Genomic DNA, 22,695 nt, shown 5'->3' with positions numbered 1-22,695 from the left:
CTAGATATTTACTGATATGTTTTGTTGATGATCTTTCTCTCCCATTAGAATGTTAGCTTCTTAAGGGCAGTGATTTTCCTCTGTTATGTTCACTCTCTATCCCCAGCATCTAGAAGGGTACCTGACAGGTAGTAGGCCTTCAGTAAGTACTTGCTGAGGAGCTTGGTGACTGAGCACTAGGTCTGATCTACATAGTACTTTATACCAGTTTTACTCTTCCAAGGCTGGGGACCTTTGTGTATAGCATCAGAGTACACACCCTATACATATACCTCTTACTCTGATTAGTTCTGGAAATGGTAGACAGGTAATCCCAAAATCTTATTTAAGTCCATTTTTTTGTTTTGTTTTATTTTTTACCTTTCACTCCCACTACTCTATCTGAAGCTACTGGAATTTGTCAAAGAAAGCTAAGACAATATCTCCCATAAACACAGACACAGAAATCTTTGATAAAACATTAGCAAATTGGATCCAGCCAAAGATAATACAGAGACAAGGTGGGGTTGATCCTGTTGAATTGAGAGTTCACTGGAGCTGACGATGGTCAGGCCACAGCCCTCTCACCTTCACTGCGGGACAGGGCAGCTCTAGAAAGGATGTGGTAATCCCAGGAGGTGACCTTGTGAAATAGACTGTGGCTGCCAGAAATCATACAGGGCTAAAAAAGAGAAAAAGAGGTTTTTGTTTCCATGCTGCTGCTGGTGGTGGTGATGTCTTAAGGATTTGTCCTATCAAATTACTCTGTAGGACCTTCTTGGTACTTCAGCAACTAAACCGCCTTGACCAGGATCCCAGATAAGAATTTGAACCTTGTCCCTGAATTGTACTCTGCTAAAAAATGATACTATAGTAGCGATCCAAGTTTCCATTTGTCTTTCTCCTGGGTCTATGTCCTTCTCTGACACTTCCCTTTTCTCCTGCCTCATTTGTAATTTATTTGCTCACAATGTGCTTTTCTTCCTTGTTACTGCTTTTTCTTTCTTCCATCATCTTTTTTACTATAAACACATTAAGTTTATAAGACAACCAGACTATAAAATCCATGAGGGCAGGAACTCTGTCTTTCTGTTCACTCATGCGTGCCCAGCAGTGCTGGGCATGTGGTAGGTTGTTGGGTAAATAATTTGGATGGATGGATGGACAAATGAATGGCCTTTTAGTGAACTTAATCCATCACAGTACTAGGTTAGTCCTTTTGGGGTCTTCTTAAAAACATATGTTCTTGCTAACTTCTACTTAAGATTTTTTTTTAAATTATACTTATTTTAGCATTCTGGTTACTTGAAATCCAGATAAATGAATGCTTTACTGAATAATGAGATCGTGAGCAGACTTGCTCATATACTCTTTTTCATTAGGGTCTGTTCCTTTCCAGGTCTGGTATGACTATAAAACATTTGCTCATTGGGAAGGGGCACGTACTGTGAAGATCCCGGTAGCCTTAGACACCGTAAGTCATTTTCAGGCTGTTATTTTTACCTGTTGTGTTATATCCGTCTGCTTGGGCTGCCACCATAAAATACCACAGACAGGGTGGCTTAACCAACAGAAGTTTATTTTCTCACAGTTCTAGATGTCCCAGATGAAGGTGCCAACAATTCACTTCCTAGTGAGGACTCTCTTCCTGACATGTAGGCAGCCACCTTCTGGCTGTGTCCTCACGTGGCAGAGGGAGAGAGTGAGCTCTCTTAATGTCTCTTCTTATAGACACTAATCCTATCAGTTAAGGCCCCACTTTCTGACCTCATTTAACCTTAATTACCTCTTTCAAGGCCCTATCTCCAAATACAGTCACATTGGTGGTTGGGGCTTCAACATATGAATTTTGGGGGGACACATTCAGTCCATACCATATGCCTACATAGAAAGAACCAAGGGCATTAGTGTTCTAATTAAAAACATTTAATTGTACACCTTAAATGGGTGAGTTGTATGGCATGTGAATTATACCAATAAAGCCGTGAAAACGTGAGATAAAAGTATCCACATATAGCCTGATTTCACAGTATGAAGCGTCAAGGACAAACAGCTCTTCCCCATATATTTCCATTTGTACGCCTAAGAAAAATAATAACTCTGAAAACGGAGTAAAAATGGCGGTCATCACACACACCATACAGAATGTCCTCCTACAGGACCAAGTCACAAAACATGAGTTTTCAGTTGTAACCCTGGCCCTCTAGGCCCAAGGGAAGGCTGTCAGTTACGATGGTAGAGTCAAGGGGGTCCATCCAGACTGAACTTGTGAAGGGAAGTTTGCTCTTGCCGCTAAATCACAACCACTACTGCAGACCCTAAGTAGTGTTAGGATTAATACAGATATATTGACGTTATTTTTTAAAGCTGTTATCAGTAGTATGAACTCCATAATGAAACGATTTCAGATGTCAACTTTCAGATCTAAAAGAGACCTTAACATTCATCTACTCCAATCCCTCGTGCTTACAGGTGAAGAAACTGAGTTCAGAGAAGTTAAATTACTTGTCCGGGGCTGTGGCTAGATTGTGGCAGAACTGAGATAAGACCCCAGGTCAGCTGCACTCCCACTTCAGAGCCCATTCTTTACTAACTTACTACCTCGGTCTTTGGGGAAAAAAGAAAAGAAGAAGTGATTGGTTGATGAGGGGGAGATAAATGTGCTTTACTTCTTGCTGCCAACTGTGAGTCAGAGGATGGACATCTTAACTACTCCACCGTCACTCCCAACTTCACTTATATTCTTGTACTTTTTTCCCTCTTGTACTCAGAGCGAAGTACAAGCCCCCGTATGATCCAAAGAGCTTCCTTACAGAGGATTGTATGGGGACGCAGGAAATTTCCTGGGCTTTCCTTACTGGGAATGCCATTCCAGAACCATAGGTATGGGCCATGCTTATAACCCTGTGGTTAGAGTCACTTCAGGTGTCTTTGGTGGCCTCTACAACAGAAGTTTCACAAATTTACTCTCAGAATTGAGTCCGTCACCCTGGTGATTCAGGGAAGCAGGGAGCAGGAAGAGTGTAGACTCTAGTAAGGACAGAGTCATCTCCCTGAAACCAAGAAACCATAATATTTTATATGCACACATACATACATGTGGGCCTACTTACACAGGCACAAAAACTCACTCCTTAGCAGGGCCCTAGAAATAAATACGTGTATTATTTGGCAAGAAAATTAAAAATACAAAATAGGAACTACTGATAGGATAGGCAGAATAGATAACAAATTGATGAAGGGTGAGAAGTTTCCCTGATAATTAAAAAAGGGACCACTTTTTAGTCTTGGAACTCTTTTCCTTTTAATGCCATGGCTTCCATATTTTCCATCTGTGTGCTCACAAATTTCTTTCACCTTTGAGTCTATACTTGTAAAGAATGGGAGTCTTGTATAATGAAATATTTTTAGATTCTACATTGAAATTGCTTTCTATGAATACTCCTTCCCTGAGCGTATTGTTCTGTTATAGATACCGGTATTTCAGCGAGGTGGAAGTATAATACCAATAAAGACGACTATAGGAAAATCCACAGGCTACATGACTGATTCCCCATATGGACTCCGGGTGGCTCTAAGCACTAAGGTATTTGGAAAATGTTACCTTTACACATCTCATTCGTTACTACTTTATCTCTTTACAGGAGTAGTGGCCTCTTGAGTATGTGACACTATGTAAAAATGATAAGCCCCAGTGATGGGATGGGTGCTTCTGATGTTTTTCTAGAAATCAAAGTTTTGAATCACTTCTGAATCATTGTCCAGCTTACCTGGCTTTTCTGGAATTGTTCTGAAGAGAACTCTAAGAACTAGAAATGATAAAAATTTCCTCCGGGGCACTGTGACCCTTGGTGCTCTGCAGCTTGTCATTGATTACCACTGGACTAATTGACCATTGGGCCTAGTCAGCCTGCCACATGGATTAGCCCTAAAACTCAGTCTCCTATAAAAAGGTGCCTATATCTATGCAACATTTCAGGAACACCAGCCCCACACAATGACTCTGTTCTCATCAGATGGCTCAAACAACTAAGATCTGGGGTAAAGCTCAGAAGGATCCAGAATTTGTATGTCCTTTTTAGAAGATTTTTTTTTTTTTTTAAGATTTTATTTATTCATTTGAGACACACAGATACAGAGAGAGAGAGAGCATGAGCAGGGAGAGAGGCAAAGGGAGAGGGAGAAGCAGGCTCCCCACTGAGCAGGGAGCCTGATGCGGGGCTCGATCCCAGGACCCTGGGATCATGACCTGAGCCGAAGGCAGACGCTTAACCATCTGAGCCACCCAGGCACCCCTTTAGAAGATATTTTGAGCCAAATGAAACCTATAGCAGACTCCTTTCCTGTCCATTTGCCCACCTATAGTACCAACACAAACTCTTCCTCTTCTACAGGACTGAACACAAATTCGTACTCTTATGCAAATATAAAATAATTAAGCTTGCTTTCCCATCTGTTTCACTTAGACATTCTTATTGGGCCAAATTACAAGCCTCAGACCACAGAATAAATACAAGAGACTCAAGATCCATAGCACATCAAGCATTGTCAATGAACAGTAAACGGCCATTGGCCTGCTGTGACTTTATTTGACATGCCAGAGGGGTCCTCCTACTGAAAGGAAATAGGAGCTAGATGCTATCCTGTAAGTGGAGGGCTTCTAAAGATAGCTAATCTCATCCATTATATACTAAATTTTTTTAGCTTTAGTTTCATTCTGTGAACTTTTTTCAAAGAAGCCACCTATGCCACTGACCATATTTTGTAGTTTAAATTTTTTTCAACAAGATCTAACTCTTTGAGCTCCTCTTAACGTGACTTCCTTATTCATATTATTTCACTAATGGGTATTGAATGTATATATTTATATGACTACATTGTACAACTTGAATATTAAGTTTTTGTTTAATAAAATTCTTCACAAATTTTTTACTTCCTTTAGGGGGTGACATGCTTTTCCTAGTAAGCTATTATATAAGCACATTCTCTATCTATGTTTCTATGTTTCACTCTCCAGGATTCTGCCATGGGTGAATTCTATCTCGATGACGGCCATTCATTCCAATACCTCCACCAGAAGCAATTCTTGCACAGGAAGTTTTCATTCTTGTCAGGTGTTTTGATCAACAGGTAAAAAGCTGTGTGCTTTCTTAAATATGCGATCCTCAAAAACACAGCTAATATTTTAAGGTACTACTTAAATTATTGATGGTCATTTATGGAGTATTTTTTTCAGCTTCACTAAATAATTGACAAGCACAATTCTAACGTATTTAAAGTGTACAACATGGTGAGTCACTACATGTATATACTGTAAAAGGATTCCCACATCAAGTTAATTAACTCATCCATCACCTCACATATTTACTTTTTGTGTGTGTGTGAGAACACTTAAGTTCTACTCTGTTGGCAAATTTCAGTTATACAATATAGTATTGTCAACTGTGGTCACCATCTTATACATTAGATACTCAGACCTTATTCATCTTATAACAGAAAGTTTGTACCCTTTTACCAGCCTCTCCCTATTTCCATTTGCAAATACAAACAATTTTATTTCTTCCTTTCCAATTTAGATGCCTTTTATTTCTTTTTCTTGCCTAATTGCTCTGGCTAAGATGTCCAGTACTATGTTAAACAAAAATGGTGAGAAGTGTGCATCCTTTTCTTGTTTCTGATCTTGATTCAGCTTTTCCCCATTGAGTATGTTAGCTGTGGGCTTGTCACAGACAGCTTTTATTAAGTTGTGGTACATTCTTTCTTTTTCTTTCTTTTTTTTTTTTTTTGAGAGAGAGAGAGCAGGAGCATGGGAATGGGAAGGGGCAGAGGGAGAGAGAGAATCTTAAGTGGGCTCCACACTCAGCATGGAGCCCAATATGGGGCTCCACCTCATGACCCCGAGATCATGACCTGAGCCAAAATCAAGAGTTGGACACTTTACCCACTGAGCCATCCAGGTGCCCTGAGGTACATTCTTTCTATACCCAGTTTTTTGAGTTTTTATCATGAAAGGATGTTGAATTTTGTCAAATGCTTTTCCTATACCTACTGAAATAATCATATTATTTTTATCCTTTTTTGTTAAGGTAATGTGTCACATTTATTGATTTGCCTATGTTGATGCATCTCTGTATCCCAGAAATAAATCCCACTTGATCATGGTGTGTGGTCCTTTGTTGAGGAATTCTACATCTGTGTTCCTCAAGGATATTGGCCTGTAATTTTCTTTTCTTGTACTGTCCTTGCTAGCTTTAGTATCAGGATAATGCTGCCCTCATAAAATGAATTTGGAAGTGTTCCATTTTTTGGAAGAATTTGAAAAGGATTGATATTCTTTAAATGTTTGATAGAATTCAACAGTGAAGCCATCTGGTCCTGGACTTTTCTTTGTTGGCAGTTTTTTGTTTACAGATTCAGTATCCTTACTAGTAATTGGTCTGTTCAGATTTTCTGTTTCTTCATGATTCAGTATTGGTAGGTTGTATGTTCTAGGAATTTATCCATTTCTTCTATTTTATCCAATATATTATTAGCGTGTAATTGTTCATAGTAGTTTCCTATGATCCTTAGTATTTCTGAGGTATCAAATATAACATCTCCTCTTTCATTTCTAATTTTATTTATTTATTTAAATTCTAGTATAGTAAACATACAGTGATACGTTTCTGATTTTATTTGAGTCCTCCCTCTTTTTTTGTTGGTGAGTCTAGCTAAAGATTTGTCTATTCTGTTTATTTTTTTTTAAACTAGCTCTTAGTTTCATTGATCTTTCCTACTGATCTTTTTAGCCTCTGTTCCATTTATTTTCACTCTGATCTTTGTAATTTCCTTCCTCCTACTAACTTTGGGCTTAGTTTGTTCTTCATTTTATAGTTCCTCGAGGTGTAAAGGTAGATTGTTTAAGATTTTTCTTTTTCTTAATATAGGCACTTATTGCTATAAACTCCCCCCTTAGAATTCCTTTCGCTGCATCCCATAAGTTTTGGTATATTATATTTCCATTTTAATATAAGATATTTTATTTACCTTTTAATTTTTTGTTTGACCCATTGGTTATTTAGGGGCATGTTATTTAATCTCCATATATTTGTGAATTTTCCAGTTTTCTTCTTGTAATTGATATCTACTCACCTACCATTATGGTCATAAAAGATGCTTAATATAATTTCAGTCTTTTTAAATTTGGTAAGACTTGTTTTTAGTCTAACGTATGGTCTGTCCTGGAGAAAGTTCCATGTGTGCTTGAGAACGATATGTATTTTTCTGCTGTTGAATGGAATGTTCTATATATATCTATTAAGTTTATCTGGTATAACATGTAGTTTAAGTTCACATTTTCCTTACTGATTTTCTGTCTGGATGATCTATCCATTGTTGAAAAGGGGGTATGTAAGTCCTCGGCTATTACTGTGTTGCCATCTATTTCAACCTTCAGATCTGCTAATATTTGCTTTATATATTTAGGTGCTCTAATACCAGGTGCATAAATACTTACAAATGTTATATAACCTCTTAGTGAATTGACCCATTATATAACTATCTTTGTTGTCTCTTATTACAGTTTCTGGCATAAAGTCTGTTTTGTCTGATATAAATATTAGCTACCCCTGCTATTTTTTGGTCTCCATTTGCATGGAATATCATTTTCCATCCCTTCACTTTCAGTCTGTATGTGTCCTTAAAGCTGAAGTGGGTCTCTTATAGGCAGCATATAGTTGAGTCTTGACTTTTTAACCATTCAGCAACTCTGTCTCTATTGATTGGAGGATTTAGTTCAAGTTACTTAAAGTAATTATTGATAGGTGATTTGGGGTCCCATACCTCAGGTGGGGGCCTTAACACTGGGGCAGTAGGAGTGTGGTCCAAACCTTTCACTCTTCAGGGAGAAGTTGGGAGTTCCCCTCCTAATTGTATGGCACTGTCCCCGGGGTGGTGGTCACGGTGAGCGTGTTTCAGCCTTTCCTACCGGATTTGATGTGGCTATTTCCTCAGTCACCTGATGTATAAGAGTCACTCAGCTAGTTTCTGTATCTCTAAGAGGGAATTGCTCCACAGCTTTACATTTGGTGCATCTGTGGGAGGAAGGAAATTCAGGGGCCTCTTATGTTGCCATCTTGGTCTGGAGTTTCTCTGAAGTATTTTTCAATCCCTCTGTGAACCTTCCTTCCTTATTGTCTCCATCCTCCTGTTCTTCACTCTCTAAAAAATAAAAAATTCAGTTTAAGTTCTGATTAATCCCATTTATCTGCCCATTCAGCAATTCATTAAGTATCCGATTTCTTAAAATCTGATTGCAGTGTCCAAGTCACATTTGAGACTTCAGTGTCCTTAGGTGATTTCTCTCCAAATGGCTTGTTAAATGGATTCTGGTTTGTCTACTGATTAGGCAGTCCTCAGCACAGGGAATCATCGTTTCCATCTCTTCATCCTAATAAACATGATAACCATATGGTTCATGCCTCCATAGGGAAAGATGGGAGGGGAACTCCCAAGGCTAGGATGTTGACCTAATAACCAGTCCAAACCCCTATTCCTCTCATTTTCCTAATACCATTTTTATCTATTCCAGTTGTGCCGACAAAAGAGGTCATTATCCCAGCAAGTGTGTGGTGGAGCAGATCTTTGTCCTAGGCCTCAAGAAGCAGCCATCTTCTGTGATCACCCATTCATCTGGTGAGAAAACAGGTCATTTGTTTTTGTAAACATGGAAGTATCTGCAGCAAAGAAATGATTAGTCCTAAAACTGATGTGGCACGCTTAGCCAAGTGGACCCTGCACTTTCTGATGGAGGTCAAATATACTGGTATCTAGGGGGAGCAAGGCCATCCTGCTTCTCCTCATCAACTGGGCTTTCTGTGAACTGTAAGCTGTTGATATTTTTCTAAGGGAAATTATTTGGGGCTTGAAATAATATTGTAGCTTCTCTGAATGTATTTTTGACTGTAGATGTCTGAAGCCCCAGAGAATCCTACCCATGTTTATGGAGTTATTTAAAGAGCTATATCCTTTCTTATCTACTGAATTTCTTGGATAAATCACTTTGTTCCTTACAATTTCCTTTCAACCAATCTTGCACTTAAAATGATGGAGTGTTTAATGTTTAAAAAATTCATGGACATCCATGGGTAAAAGTGCTATTAAATTGGATTCTCCCAGGTGGGGTATCAGGTTTTATGATCGAGTCAGAAATATTTTAGATTCAAAGGAAAGATTTTTCTCTCCTAGATATTCATCAAATTTTTCCTGTTATTGTCTTGATATTTAGACGGTAAAGATGAGCCTGTGGCTTTTACATATTGTGCCCAAATGTCCACCCTGCGGCTGGAAAAGCTGTCGCTGAACATCGGCGCTGACTGGGAGGTCCACGTCCGATGATGGTGCAGTGTACCCGGGGCGAGCGTGGGAAGCAGCCTGCACCTTTCAGCCTTGCCCTTGGCCTCTTCTGAGATCTGTGCTGCTTGCTAATTGACTTCTCTGGCTAAAAAGTATCCATTGATCAGCAGCTTACTAATGAGAAGAGACTTCAGGTTTTACATTTTGAGAGGTACTAGTCATACTCTTTGTGTCAAACACCACTTCTTCTCCTAGATGCAAGGAGCCCTGCGACATTTATAGAGTTCATTAATCTTCCACTGCTTATTGGACCGTGGTGCTGTGGTAAACGCTGTGGCCCAATGAGTAGCTTCTCCTTGAGCATAGCTGCATGGGTTTGTTTGGTGGTTGTTGTTGTTTTTAGGAAACTCTACCCCCAATGGGGGCTTGAACTCACAACCTTGAGATCAAGAGTCGCATGCTCTACCAACTGAGCCAGCCAGGCGCCCCTGGATGGGTCTGTTTTTGTGAGATTTGGGCCAAGCGCACCTTGTGTGGCCCATTTGTGGAAGCTTGCCTCAGGCCACGCGGCAGAGTCAGGCCGGCTACAGCAGCTGAGTTACTCGAGGCCTGTCTCCAAGTGGACAGCAGCCTCTGGTACCCGCCCCCCCCCCCCAGTTACCTTTCACCCACTTAGACGTGGGCAAAACAACCCTTTTCTGCTTGTACTGCATACACCGCAGCAACAGAGAGTTACTCACCCCTAAAGACTGACTCGGAAGCAAAAGAGAATTCTTCTCCCTGTCATACTTTTTGGGCTTCAAAGTTCCTAATTAATCTTCTTAAAATCCTAATTTATCTTAATTGTTTTTATTAAATACTGTTTACTAGCCACAGAATATTTGTAACATGAGTAAGCTGTAGCTTATAATTAATAATAAAATGAATATCCATTTCCCCACTCCTGATCTTCAGAAATAGAACACAGGGCTGGGAGGAGGGTGAGGTAAGCGTACTTGCCTTGAGCAAAAAATTTAAGGGGATACAAAAAAAATGCAATCATCAAAATAAATATTTTAATGCAGTATTTTTTAAAAATCAAAATTAATGCAAAAAATAATAAAATATCAAAATTTTTAAGACAAGATCGGTGTTACTGAGGTTTCCTTTTCCCTCAGGCTCCGATATGGCTTGGCATGGGCTAGAACATTCCAACAGCCCAGTCCCTCAGGAGCCGCCAGGGACCGCCCGCGGCCGGCCACAGCATCTGTGGGGCGGCCCTGAGTCCTCGGCGCTCCTACACCAGTGCGCGTTTTCACGTGTCCTTCACCCAGCAGCTTGCCAACTGCCACTTCTGTGCCTTGTGGTCCCTGGGCCGCCGTACCCACCCCCTTCCCCCCCAGTGCAAACCTTACCATCCCTTCAGGCCCCACCCAAATGCCGCTGTTCCACTACGCCTTTCTAACTACCCTAACAACCCTGAGCCCCTGTACCCGTGAGCAGTGATTTTGCCCATCTCTGAAATGTTGCTGCACTTACAATGTGTGTTCTACTTCGCATTCTCAGGGGTGGTCCCTTAACGTTTCAGTCTTGTCTGTCTTGTTCCCTGGCTAGAGTGCGTGTTCCTTAAGAGCACGTTACATTTGTCTTCTGTTGGCCAGAGCAGCGTTATCCTTGGCTTTCACCAACTATTGGGTACAAGTGGTTAACTGATGGATTTGGTTGATTAAAAAATGAGAATTGGGGCGCCTGGGTGGCTCAGCCGTTGAGCGTCTGCCTTCGGCTCAGGTCATGATCCCAGGGTCCTGGGATCGAGCCCCACATCGGGCTCCCTGCTGGGCGGGAAGCCTGCTTCTCCCTCTCCCACTCCTCCTGCTTGTGTTCCTGCTCTCGCTAATTCTCTCTCTGTCAAATAAATAAATAAAATCTTTAAAAAAAAAATGAGAATTGAATGTATTTGTTTCTGATTTACTTTTCTGACAGGACTCTTCCCTCTAGACGTAGTAGACATTGTGCATTTCCTCGTGGACACGTTTCATTATATCAGTTGAGATTTGGGCTTTGCACCGTTTGTCGGCTCATACAAACATTTGCAGATTCTGTGCTATTTCTGTAAGTTGTGCAATTCAGGAGAAGGGAGGAAGGTGACATTAGCTGAAGCAGTATTTCCCAGCTTCAGACTTACCTTAGCAACCTACAGTAAGAAACTGAAAATGGGGTGCTTTTACCTAATATAAGTGATGGCTTTTAATAGCATTTAAAGTTGAATAATTAAGACCTATCTTTAGATGAACATCTATTGCATTTATTCTTCCATGTGAAGTATTTTGGGGGGAAGGAATGAATAAGAACTAGTAAATTGTGGGAAACTGCTCTACCTTGACCCAGAATGATACTGAAACGTTCACCTAGAGACATTGAGTGGAGAGAAATATAGTCTGGGTGTTAACTGTTCTCTGCCCTTTACTGCTTCTCCCCCTCCCCCACCCCCTGTTCCTGCAGCTGTGCCCAGAGCGCTGTGTGGGGGTGAGTTGACCTGCAGGTGTTCGATTACCTTGTTGTGGCTAATTCTTGACATGTTACTCAGGAAACTGGATTTCATGTAAGAATTAGAATAATTTCCACAGGGATTGAAATAAAGCTCTCAAATGCATGATGTGTCTCTACTTAAGGCTTAAATGCCAAGGAATGAGTTGACAAATTAGTTTAAAATCAGAAACTGCCCAACAGAAAAACAGGCAAAGGTAATTCGTAAAATAAAGTAAAACAGACAAAACAAGCATGAAGGGTGCTCAGCCTCATTAATAATCAAAGAAATGATTTTTTTTTTTTTTTTTGCCTGACTGGCCAAGATGAAAAAGAGTGAAAATGTCCAGTGCTGATGTTGGTGTGGGGACAAGTCATTCTCGTGCATCACTGGTGGAGTTATAAATAAGTATAACCTCTCGGGATGAGTATCTGGCAATAGTGTCAAAACTTTAAATCTGTATACTCTAACCCAGCAATTCTACTTCAGATAAATCAGATAAATTGCTCAGAGCTACTAATTGCAGTGTGATTTACACTGTGGAAAACTAGGAATAAGCTGTGTTCTCTAACAGGGGGCTGGTTAAATATAGCCCTTTCATACAGCAGAATACTATACAATTATTAAAATAACAATCTGTATGTACATCAACATAGAAGAAACATTTTTGTTAAATGTTTGAGTGATTTCACTTATGTAAAAGTTATAAACTGAAATTGAGGGACATCCTATACTCTTCAAAATGTAAAGGCCATGAAAAACAGGTCTGAGGAAATGTTCTAGATTGAAGAGGGCACAAAAGAGACATGACAACAAATGTGTGTGTGATCCTGGGCTGGAATCTGGGCCTAAAAGGGCATGATTGGGACAGTTGGCAAAATTTGAATGGGATCTTTTGATTACATGGTAATATTCCTAATTTTGAGGGTTATACTATAATTATATAGAAGAATTTCCTTGCTTTTAGGAAATACATACTAAGGTATTAAAGGGTAGTGAGTCATCATATCTCTAACATATTCTCAAATGGCTCAGAAAATGTATGTATGTATGAGAAGGAGACAAAACAGAAAAAGGCAAAATGAGTTTAAATGTTATAATTGAAGAAATTGGGTGAAGGATATATAGGAACTCTTTATGCTGTATTTTCCACTTTCCTATGTTTTTTTTGTTGTTGTTTTGTTTTTTTTTTTATGAGAGAGAGAGAGAGCACATGAGAGGGGGGAGTGTCAGAGGGAGAAGCAGGCTCCCTGCCGAGCAGGGAGCCCGATGCGGGACTCGATCCAGGGACTCCAGGATCATGACCTGAGCCGAAGGCAGTCGCTTAACCAACTGAGCCACCCAGGCGCCCCACTTTCCTATGTTTTAAACTATTAAAAAAAAAAAGTTGAGCCATATCTCTATAATATCTAACAGCTTTAAACTGTTTGCTTTCTAGTATTGTAAAAGCTTATAAGCTGTGGCATATAAAATAGGATGAAACCAAGTTAATAAAAGAACATACCTGGATTCTAATGCTGCAGACCACTTCAGAATGTTCCTCAGATCAGCTCTTCTTCACCTGAGAAGCGCTGGGCCACGTCAAGTCCTCTACTTCAGGGACACAAATCCCATCCTCTTGTTGGCTAGGACACAAAGGGGAGTTACTCAGATCTGAGGGCTGAAAGCCATCAGCAGAAGGGAGGAGAGGGAAGGAACAAAAGCTGGGAAGCAATGTGTTTTGTCTTGCAGAACCAGCAGCCTGCCAAGGAGACTCTCCAGCCAGGTGGTTCACCAGATGGCCTCTTATGTGAGCCAGTTTAGGCTGGTTTGGAGCTGAGGACCTGCCAAAGAAGCCCCCTTGAGTTGTCCTAAAGTTAACTTTAGCTCATTATAATACTAAGATCTCCTCCCATGGGCTGAGTTTTCTGCCATTTTTGAACATACAATGTATGCACTAGCATGTTGACATGCTAGGCATGCTCAGTTGAACCAAAGTGCCTAAGCATAGAATATCTCTAAGTTTCTTAATGTATATACAAGTTCCCTGCTCCTGCCTCCCAATACAGAGTTAAAGCTTCTTGTACTAACCCCATAGGAAGACAGTACTTTGAGAGCTATCTTCCCGTCCTTACTTGTAACAAGTAATAAAAAGGTCTTTGTTTTCAACTTACTTGGGTTGTGTTCAATTTAATGCACACCAAACGGCAAAGCTCTTGAGTTCAGTCGTACTCTGAGCACCAGGCCAGCAGCCCCTGGCCTTACACACCCACACTGTGGCAGCACTTTGTTGTTCCTTCACCACAGAGGTCTTACCTGACGGCAGCAGCTGACCAGAGAGCCTTCAGGAGGGCTCACTCTAAGAAACAGAATACACGTGGGGCGCCTGGGTGGCTCAGTCGTTAGTCTGCCTTCCGCTCAGGTCATGATCCCAGAATCCTGGGATTGAGCCCCGCATCGGGCTCCCTGCTCAGCGGGGAGCCTGCTTCTCCCTCTCCCACTCCCCCTGCTCGTGTTCCTGCTCTCGCTATCTCTCTCTCTGTGTCAAATAAATAAAATCTGGGGCGCCTGGGTGGCTCAGTCGTTAAGCATCTGCCTTCGGCTCAGGTCATGATCCCAGGGTCCTGGGATCGAGCCCTGCATCAGGCTCCCTGCTCCGCGGGAAGCCTGCTTCTCCCACTCCCACTCCCCCTGCTTTTGTTCCCTCTCTCACTGTCTCTCTGTCAAATAAATAAAATCTTAAAAAAAAAAAAAAGAAATAGAATACATGTTTACATGTTGATGGGGGCATTTATTTTAGAGCAGATGACCTGTATAGGGACCAGAGAAAGTCCTTCATGCATTTGGCAGGCCGGCTTGGTCACCGTCCTTCTCTCCCCAGATCTGAGTTATCCAGAAGATCCTGCCTGTGGTAAATCTGAGGTGGTCGGTTCCTCACAGAAGTGATCCCAAGATTTGGCTCCAGTTTGACTAGGTACCAAGACACTGTCTGTCCAAGGAGGCTGATTGTACTTGAGACTGACCTGTAGGACTAACTATGTTCCGGGCACAGCTCACTTCAGAATAGGTGAACTTCCATGTGTCAACACGACCAGGGCCAATCCCAGATCAGGCCATTCTCCTAAAGGCTCCCTAGAGGAGAAAGCAGTCTGTCACCAAGAGTTTGTCTTAAAGTTGTGCTGAGCCCTGTATCCTGGTTAACTAAAACCAGTGAATCTGGGGGTGCCCGGGTGACTCAGTCTGTTAAATGTCTGCCTTCGGCTCAGGTCCTGATCTCCAGGTGCTGGGATCAGCCTGCTCAGACTCCCTGCTCAGCAGGGAGTCTGCTTCTCTCTCTCTGCCTCTCCCCTTCGCTCCTGCATGTGTGTTCTCGCTCTCTCTCTCTCTCAAATGAATAAATAAAAACCTTAAAGAAAAAAACATGAATCCGATCACCATAGCCATAGAGAAAATCGCAATTTTGGAGTTTGGTCTGTGGGCAGGGTTCTTTCACTTTTTCACACCTCTTTCAGTATCGGGGTATCATAATCATAGGCAGCAGAAACACAGTCAAAACACATAAATATCTGGAGCTTAATGGTTTTTCATGCATAACTGACCATCCTACCCAAGAGCCTTCTGGGAAATGGAATTCCTATGACAACATCAACCTTTTCACTCTGCTTTTAAGCTTTCCACCTACCAAACCTCCTGAATGCCTTGTGTAAATCCCAGGGGCAGCACCCTAGACTAAAATAACCTCTAGGCCCAGGACATAGAAAGCCACTAGCAACTCCACTGGAAACAGATTACCATATTAACCACAGACAATGGAAGCCATATAACGAGCATTCTAGGAGAGAGAAAGGATGGCATCTGATATCAGATCTGCCTGTCTTATGACCAGCCTCGCAAAAGACTGCAGTGCCCCAGAAAGGCCGGCCAGAATTCGACAGCTGCTTCTTGACAGTTGTTTCTAGCAGGGCTGTGGTATTAAATTCCTCTCCAGTCAGAGCTAAGGGAAGGGGAGCCCTCACTATTTATATGCAAGGATCCAGCGATCTTACACCTAGCCCACATTATTGGAGTCCTAGTTACGCATTCAAGTCCCTCCCTGGAAATCCGAAAACCTGGGGTCTAGTTTGGTTCTGCAGCTGAGTGATCTTGGCTATGTCATTTAATCTTTCCAGGTCTTGGTTTCCTCATTTGTTGAAGAAAAGAGGTAATTTCTAAAATTCTGTGAGCTTTCCACGACTTTACTATAAAATTACAGCAGATATCTCAAGTTTCCTCATGTAAAATAGGGTTAATCAAACCCGCAAGGTGGTCATACAGATTTAAAATATTCTATGTGGGGGGACCTGGGTGGCTCAGTCGGTTAAGTGTCCGACTCTTGATCTCAGCTTAGGTCTTGATCTGAGGACCATGAGTTCAACCCCCATGTGGGGCTCCACACTGGACGTGGCGCCTACTTAAGAAAAAAAACATGTATCCTATTGAGTAAGGGATAGGTGGGGCTAGGTAGGGAGAGAGAGGTAGGGGGCTACATGACTAGGCTCACGCAGGGGGCTACGTGTTCAGGTTCATAGAAATCCTAGATGTGGAAAATGCTAAGGCGTACAAAACCAGAGATAAGGGAATATAATGAGACTAACAAGAGTACTTCGTTTGTCTTAAATGTCAGAGACAAGATATCTCTGTAACAGCTACAGCTGGACCACTGAAAATTACCAAACATCAAAGAAAAAGTAAACATCGTGGTCTTAGTGGTAGAGACATCAAGATTTAAGTTCCCTAGTCAGTTCTCAATAAAAGACTACCAGGAAAGCTCACAGTGGCAACCCATTCGGGACCCCTCTCACTCTAGAAAGCTTTTTTCTTTCCTTTCTGTTCCCCCCTTCACTAAATAAACTCACTTCACTTCACTTCACCCTTTTGTGTCCGCGAGATTCATTCTTCGACTCCGTGAGACAAGAATCCTGCAATCCTGTAACACTATGTGTATGGAAAGGAAAAAATAGTAACTTTACTTTGCAGAAACCTGGTAGATTCCACCTTAGCCAGATGATCAAGATTGCTGTCACCTGTGATAAAACACAGGTACATCATGTACCCCCAAATGAGAAGTGCATATGACCACTGTGATATTCTTTCCCCAAATCCATAACCTGTCTAATCAAATGAAAAACATCAAATTCAAGTTGAGGAATATTGTATAGCATGCCTGCCAAGTACTCTTCACCAGTCCCAAGTCATGAGACAAAGACTGTGGAACCATCAGAGATGGGAAGATCCTGGGGAGACGTAACAGTTAAATGCAGTGCAGGAGCCCGAATCGGAGCCTGTAACAGAAGAGGAAAAAACAAAACCATTAGTGGAAACACTAAAGAAATCAAAATAATGTCTTTTGTAGATTAGTTAATAGTATTTTACCAGCATTAATTTCTTAGTTTGAATCACTGTACCATGGTTATGTAAGGTGTAAACATTAGGGGAAGCTGGGTAAAAGGCATACGGAAACTCTTCCCATCTTGCAACTCTTTTGTAAATCTAAAATTACTTTAAAATTAAAAGTTTTGAAAGCTATGTGCAGTGGCTAACTCACAGCAGGCACTTAATGAATGATGGGTGTTATAAGCAAATGCACTGCTTCCAATAGAGTTAAATCAAAGAAGTATTTATTGTTGGAAGAGACAGTGATACGAAGCCGTTAGCTGGCCGTGTTGGTGTGGGAGGAACCATTCCAATCACAGATATTGCATGATGTTGGCTGAAATATGTTATAAAAACTAGTTCTTTATCCTTGAAGAGACTTCTGGGAATTGAAATGTTCATGCTCATGCTCATTCCCTGCCCTTTGTCCTTGGGCCCAGATTGGATTTCTCCCAGAAAGCAGGAGTTTCTACAGCTACTAACAAGCTGAATAAACCTCGTTTTTTAGACCTGCTAATCTGAGAGGGGGTTTTATCCACAACAATCGTTAAAGCAAAATGAATAGCACCTTGCACTCCATGTGTTTGATATTCCCATCCTACTACGACAATAGGCTCATTTTATCACACGCTCATGTTAGTTACTAAGTTACTTGGTGAGACAGCCAAGGAAAGCAAGGTCAGAGGGTGTATGGCCCAGAGACAGCTCCTCCCCCCGGGACAAATAAGCCAAGATGCTTTGATTGCATTAGCAAAGCAATAAGAAGGGTAAGAAATTTCTCCTCACATAGGGACATTTCATTCAACAGATAGACAATACATATTTATTAAAAGCTTTCAATGTGCTTAACCCTGACAGTGGAATGGGGACCCAGGGCCCAGCTTCACAGAGCTTACTATCTTGTAGGGCAAACAGGAAGCTCAATGAGCAGAAACAATAAAATGTGGGTGGGTGCCGTGAAATTTCAAGATGGTATGGAGCAGTGGGCTGGGACTCAAACGTTTGAGGGTGGAGAAAGGAAACTTCTCCCACTCTGCTTTCCATGTCATTGTTGAGTTTGAGAGTGGAAGTCAGTCTTTTTAGAGGCTTTTTTAGTGTAGGCAGATAGGCATGCTCTGATTGGAGACACTGTGACCATGTGATCCTGAGCAGATTACACATATCCCAGTGTTGTACACATGGGAAATATTCAGTAAATGCTCAGAGACCGAATGCTGATCTGCACCAACGAGTGACTCTAATGCAACCTGATCTAACCCCAAAATAATGTTAAATTTAGGTCACCTCTAACAACAACATTTATTGAGTGCTTAAGACAATCCTGGCATTATTTTAAGTATTTTACATAAATTAATTTTCATGATAACGCAATAACAGAATGAGTATCCACATACCCACTCTATAGGTGAGAAAACTGAGACATAGGAAAAAAGGAAGAAGTAACTCACCTCAAGTTACACAGGCGCAGCCAGCAAGCAACGAGCCCAGACTCTGAACCCAGGCGGTCAGCCTTCAGGCTGCCCTCCCCTGTCCTGCCTCTCTAAGGGTAGTAGTAAAGGTCCTTGGGCATTTCCTTAGGGGACAGGAGGACAGGCTGAGGGTCCCTACAAGCAGCAGCTCCAGACACAGGGCTCCTCAAAGCTGCAGCCCCAGCGACCATGAGCCTGGTAGCCCTCCCTGTTTTCAGCTGTCACTTCCCACCTTCTCTCATAGCCTCTAGCCTTGGGCTGGTGAGACTGGTCACGGGGGAGCCGGCAGGGCTACAGTCTAGGACAAGCCCCCACTGAGCCACATGGTAGTAGCCATCTCCTGACGGCCCGGGTAGTAGCCACCATGGGCGCAACACAAGGCGGAAGACACCAGGCACACAGTTCCCTTCCCCAGAGCCACTTGTGTTCTTATCTGAGAGCCCTGAAACCAACTCTTTTGGAATGACATCCCCCCGGGACTCAAGAGGCAACGCGATTCAGTAACCAATTCCGCCTTCTGACTCAGATGCCTAATGTGACGTGCCTGCATAGTCTACTCAGGGGCACTCTTTGTAGCACATTTGGTCCAGTATTTATTTGGGGGGTGAGGAGAGACAAGAGGTGTCTAGGTCAAGTGGGCAAGAAAGAGACAGGCATTTTTCTCAACTGGGGACTCTGCAGAGTGGCATTTTCCACCCAGACAGTTCCACGGGACGCTGACACCATAACATTCTAGAAGAGATGCCAAACCCAACTGAATAATGTTCTGATAACCTAGAGTTTTAGAAAGTAAAGATTATGTTCTCAACGATGTCTAGAATATCCTCCTAGAATTCAGGATCTCACATTCACTCTGGCTACCTTTTTTCTCAATATTGTTCTGCATTCACGTGGTGGCCGATGGGGGGACGATCTGCCTACGTGCCGACTCAATAACGCATCAGCAGTTCTTGGCTAATTTTCAGCGTCCAATCTCCTCAAATATTCCCCTTTCGTCTCCTGATGACACCAGCACTCAACGACAACGCGGGAACGTCCCTAGCCGGGTCCTTCTCGCTCCACCACGCCGTCTGGCTGCACGCTAGCCTCCCGGGCTCTCATACTCATAATCTTCCTTCATGTCTATTTTTAGTTTTCCTGGCTCAAGCTTCTCCAGGCCAGTGAAACACAAGCCTCCCTCTCCCCTCCGCCTCTCCCTCTGGCATGCGAGCTGCCGGCAGGAGCCCCCAGGTAAACACCGCCGCCGAAACCCTCTAGTGCTCCTGCCTCAGGAAAACCTCCGACTTAGGGATCACGGCTCGGCTTTTAGGATGGACAGAAGCTGGATGACCTTCTGATGGGCTTTAGCTTCGGATGTGGATGTGGACGTTTTTCTCTCAGATGACAGAATCACTCCAACTTCCCCTTGGCCATTGCTTCCTTCCCTTGCAGGTAGCTGGATCTTGTTTTCCTTAAAAAACCTTTTCCTTCCAAATTTGCCAGCCATGCCAACTGTCATTAGCGCATCTGTGGCCCCACGGACGGGGGCGGAGCCCAGGTCCCCCGGGCCGATTCCCCAGCTGGGCCAAGGCAAGACCACCGAGGCCGGGGGCGCAAACCCAAGTGGCATCTATTCGGCCATCATCAGCCGCAATTTCCCCATTATTGGAGTGAAAGAGAAGACATTTGAGCAGCTTCGTAAGAAATGTCTAGAAAAGAAGGTTCTTTATCTGGATCCCGAGTTCCCACCAGATGAGACCTCTCTCTTTTACAGCCAGAAGTTCCCCATCCAGTTCATCTGGAAGAGACCTCCGGTGAGTAGCTCGCAGGCTTGGGGTTTTTTTTCCCTCCGAGAAGTCCTCCCCCTCAGCACCTCCCCGCAGCTCCACAGTGCACATGGGCAGGAGGGGGAAGGATCCTGGCAGCCCCGTGGGCTCTGTCCTCAGTGGAGGCCAGGCCCATTCTCACTCTCTTGCTCTCTTTTTCTGAAAAACATCTTGCTTTGTATAAAAGTAATGGGAACTCAGTTTAATTCATCCTATCAAAGTAAGCATCCCTTTCCCAGAACAAGTCTTTGTAAGAGTCCTTCCATTTCTCGGGCTAAAATCATGATGTTGTTCCTTAGTTTGTCAGTAGCCATGACTTTCTGCAACACAGAAGCCCTGGAAAGAGGAGAGTAGCCAGCAAAGACCACTTTTTCTAGCATTAAATGTTAGGATGAGAAGAAATCCTAGCAATCATTTTTGTCCACATACCTCACCCCACAAACGAGAAGGGCACACAGAGGAAGTACATCCAGAGAGGACATGACAGCCCGGATTAAAACCCCTTCTCTTTAGGTAACTCTTCCAGCCTCCAGGTTTCATTTATAGTGATCTATCAGACCGAAAATCCTATCCCCCTACTCCCCTCTCTGATCAGACCTCCCATATGACTCTTATTCTTAATTCAAGGAATTTATTGGGCATCTGCTAGAGCCAGAAAGTGGGCAATTGACTGAGGAGACAACAGTGAACAAGAAAGACAAAAATTGGGGCACCTGGGTGGCTCAGTCGGTTAAGCATCCAGATCTTGATTTCAGCTCAGGTCATGATCTCAGGGTCCTGGGATGGAGCCCCACATCGTCGTGGTCGTCGGGCTCTGCGCTCAGCAGGGAGTCTGCTTGAGATTCTCACTCTCCCTCTGCCCCTCCCCCTGCTCACTCCCCGCCCCAAATAAATAAATAAATAAATCTTTTAAAAAAGAAAGAAAAATAAAAATTCCTGCTGTCCTGGAGTCTAGAATCCTGAAGGGAAGGCTGTCAAGAGAGAACATTCAAATACTATGGGATCACAAGACAAGGGGAGCTAACCCCATCCAGGGAGAGAACGCCCCCCTACACACACACACACACACACACACACCACACACTGAGGAGATCATTGAAGCTGAGGCCCAGTGCTATTCATTAGCTTAATCAAGTTACTCTGGGACCTAGTGCCATTGATGAGCCATGTTTTTCTTTCTAACCTGAGATGCAATGTCCAAGGCTCCTTTCCTCTCCTGATAGTTCTGTGGTAAGTCCTGTGACTGCCCTGAGGACCCTCAGTTTAGAAGAAAGGACTGGCAAGAACTTCATTCCGCAGCCCAGTCCCTGCCCTGCTGCTAGAGGACTGGGACATGTCACATCCCTGTTGCAGTATCTTCGATGACACTGTTCTCCCCTCCCCACATGCCTCCAGGATAAGTCCAAACTCCTTAGCTGAGCTACAGGCCCTCCCACGCAGGCCCCCGCCTACCTGTCCATCTCATCTTCACCCTCTCCCGTTGGACCCCGACACATTCAGCTGCTGTTGCTCCAGATCCTGTATCTCAAGGCCTTTGCTCATGCTCTCTGTTTGGAATGACCTTGTTTTTATCTGATCTGCTCCCCCTCACCCTCTCTCCACTGCTCAGGTATCACTTCCTTCAAGCTTTCACACGTCTGTTCCCCATCTGCTGAGAACTGGAACCCTTCCTGGTCATCTCTGGACCCCCTTAGCCAGGGAAGGACCAGGCCCACAGTGGGTACTCAGCTGCTGGTGGTGAATGAAAACCCACAGCTGAGGGCATTGAGCATTAAGAGCTAAGGGCAGCCCAGCACTCCAAGGCGGTGGGGGTGTTCCTAAAAGCCTTTTTATTTATTTATTTATTTTCAGTAGGCTCCATGCCCAGCGTGGAAACCAACTCAGGGCTTGAACTCACTACCTGAGCTTGAGATCAAGAGTTAGACACTTAAACAACTAGCCACCCAGGCGCCCCCTAAAAGTCTTTTCTAATACTACTGCAGAGAAAAAAAAAGCACAGATGCTGTTTTTAGTGAAATCATTGGTGGATTTTAGTCTTAAAAGCTAGACTTGCATATTACTCAGAACAACGTAAGGGTCTGTTATGCTCTAGGCTCTACGTCAGTCCTAAAATGTGTACTGTCATTGTCAGTGTGACCTTGGGGGGCACCAGAAGACCAGTCTGTTTCAAACTGTGCCCCCACCACCAACACCCCCTCACGTACAGGTGAAG

At 43.0% G+C, this 22,695-nt stretch overlaps 2 protein-coding genes and 1 long non-coding RNA gene across 11 annotated transcripts in view; 2 read left to right on the top strand and 1 right to left on the bottom strand.

Annotated features, from left to right (window-relative positions):
- GANC (glucosidase alpha, neutral C) overlaps positions 1-10,492 on the top strand; it is a 70,512-nt gene extending 60,020 nt beyond the window's left edge. For all 4 annotated transcript variants that reach the window (XM_036084615.2, XM_036084620.2, XM_036084617.2 and 1 more), the window contains 5 exons: positions 1,379-1,453; positions 3,452-3,565; positions 4,997-5,109; positions 8,549-8,652; positions 9,245-10,492. In XM_036084615.2, the coding sequence (XP_035940508.1) occupies positions 1,379-1,453; positions 3,452-3,565; positions 4,997-5,109; positions 8,549-8,652; positions 9,245-9,354 (516 nt within the window). In that variant the 3' untranslated portion in view covers positions 9,355-10,492. The remainder of the gene's footprint in view (positions 1-1,378; positions 1,454-3,451; positions 3,566-4,996; positions 5,110-8,548; positions 8,653-9,244) is intronic.
- LOC118530903 (uncharacterized) overlaps positions 1-22,695 on the bottom strand; it is a 39,299-nt gene that overhangs the window by 7,474 nt on the left and 9,130 nt on the right. Inside the window, exons 2-5 of one of the 5 annotated variants that reach the window (XR_013450488.1) lie at positions 17,001-17,118; positions 13,972-14,929; positions 13,323-13,443; positions 5,700-8,649 (exon numbers count right to left, since the gene is read on the bottom strand). This is a non-coding gene — a long non-coding RNA (uncharacterized LOC118530903). Of the gene's footprint in view, positions 1-5,699; positions 8,650-13,322; positions 14,930-17,000; positions 17,119-22,695 lie in introns of those variants that run through there. The other 4 variants (XR_013450487.1, XR_004914876.2, XR_004914879.2 and 1 more) reach the window with 4 other exon arrangements.
- The window catches only part of CAPN3 (calpain 3), a 47,591-nt gene continuing 45,058 nt past the window's right edge, over positions 20,163-22,695 (top strand). For both annotated transcript variants that reach the window (XM_036084632.2, XM_036084631.2), the window contains exon 1: positions 20,163-20,471. In XM_036084632.2, coding sequence (XP_035940525.1) covers positions 20,163-20,471 — 309 coding nt within the window. The remainder of the gene's footprint in view (positions 20,472-22,695) is intronic.

Source organism: Halichoerus grypus, chromosome 8 (genome assembly GCF_964656455.1).
Source record: "Halichoerus grypus chromosome 8, mHalGry1.hap1.1, whole genome shotgun sequence".
Lineage (NCBI taxonomy): Eukaryota > Metazoa > Chordata > Mammalia > Carnivora > Phocidae > Halichoerus > Halichoerus grypus.
The sequence above is the reverse complement of the archived record's forward strand: the minus strand, read 5'-3'. Positions and strand labels throughout refer to the sequence as shown.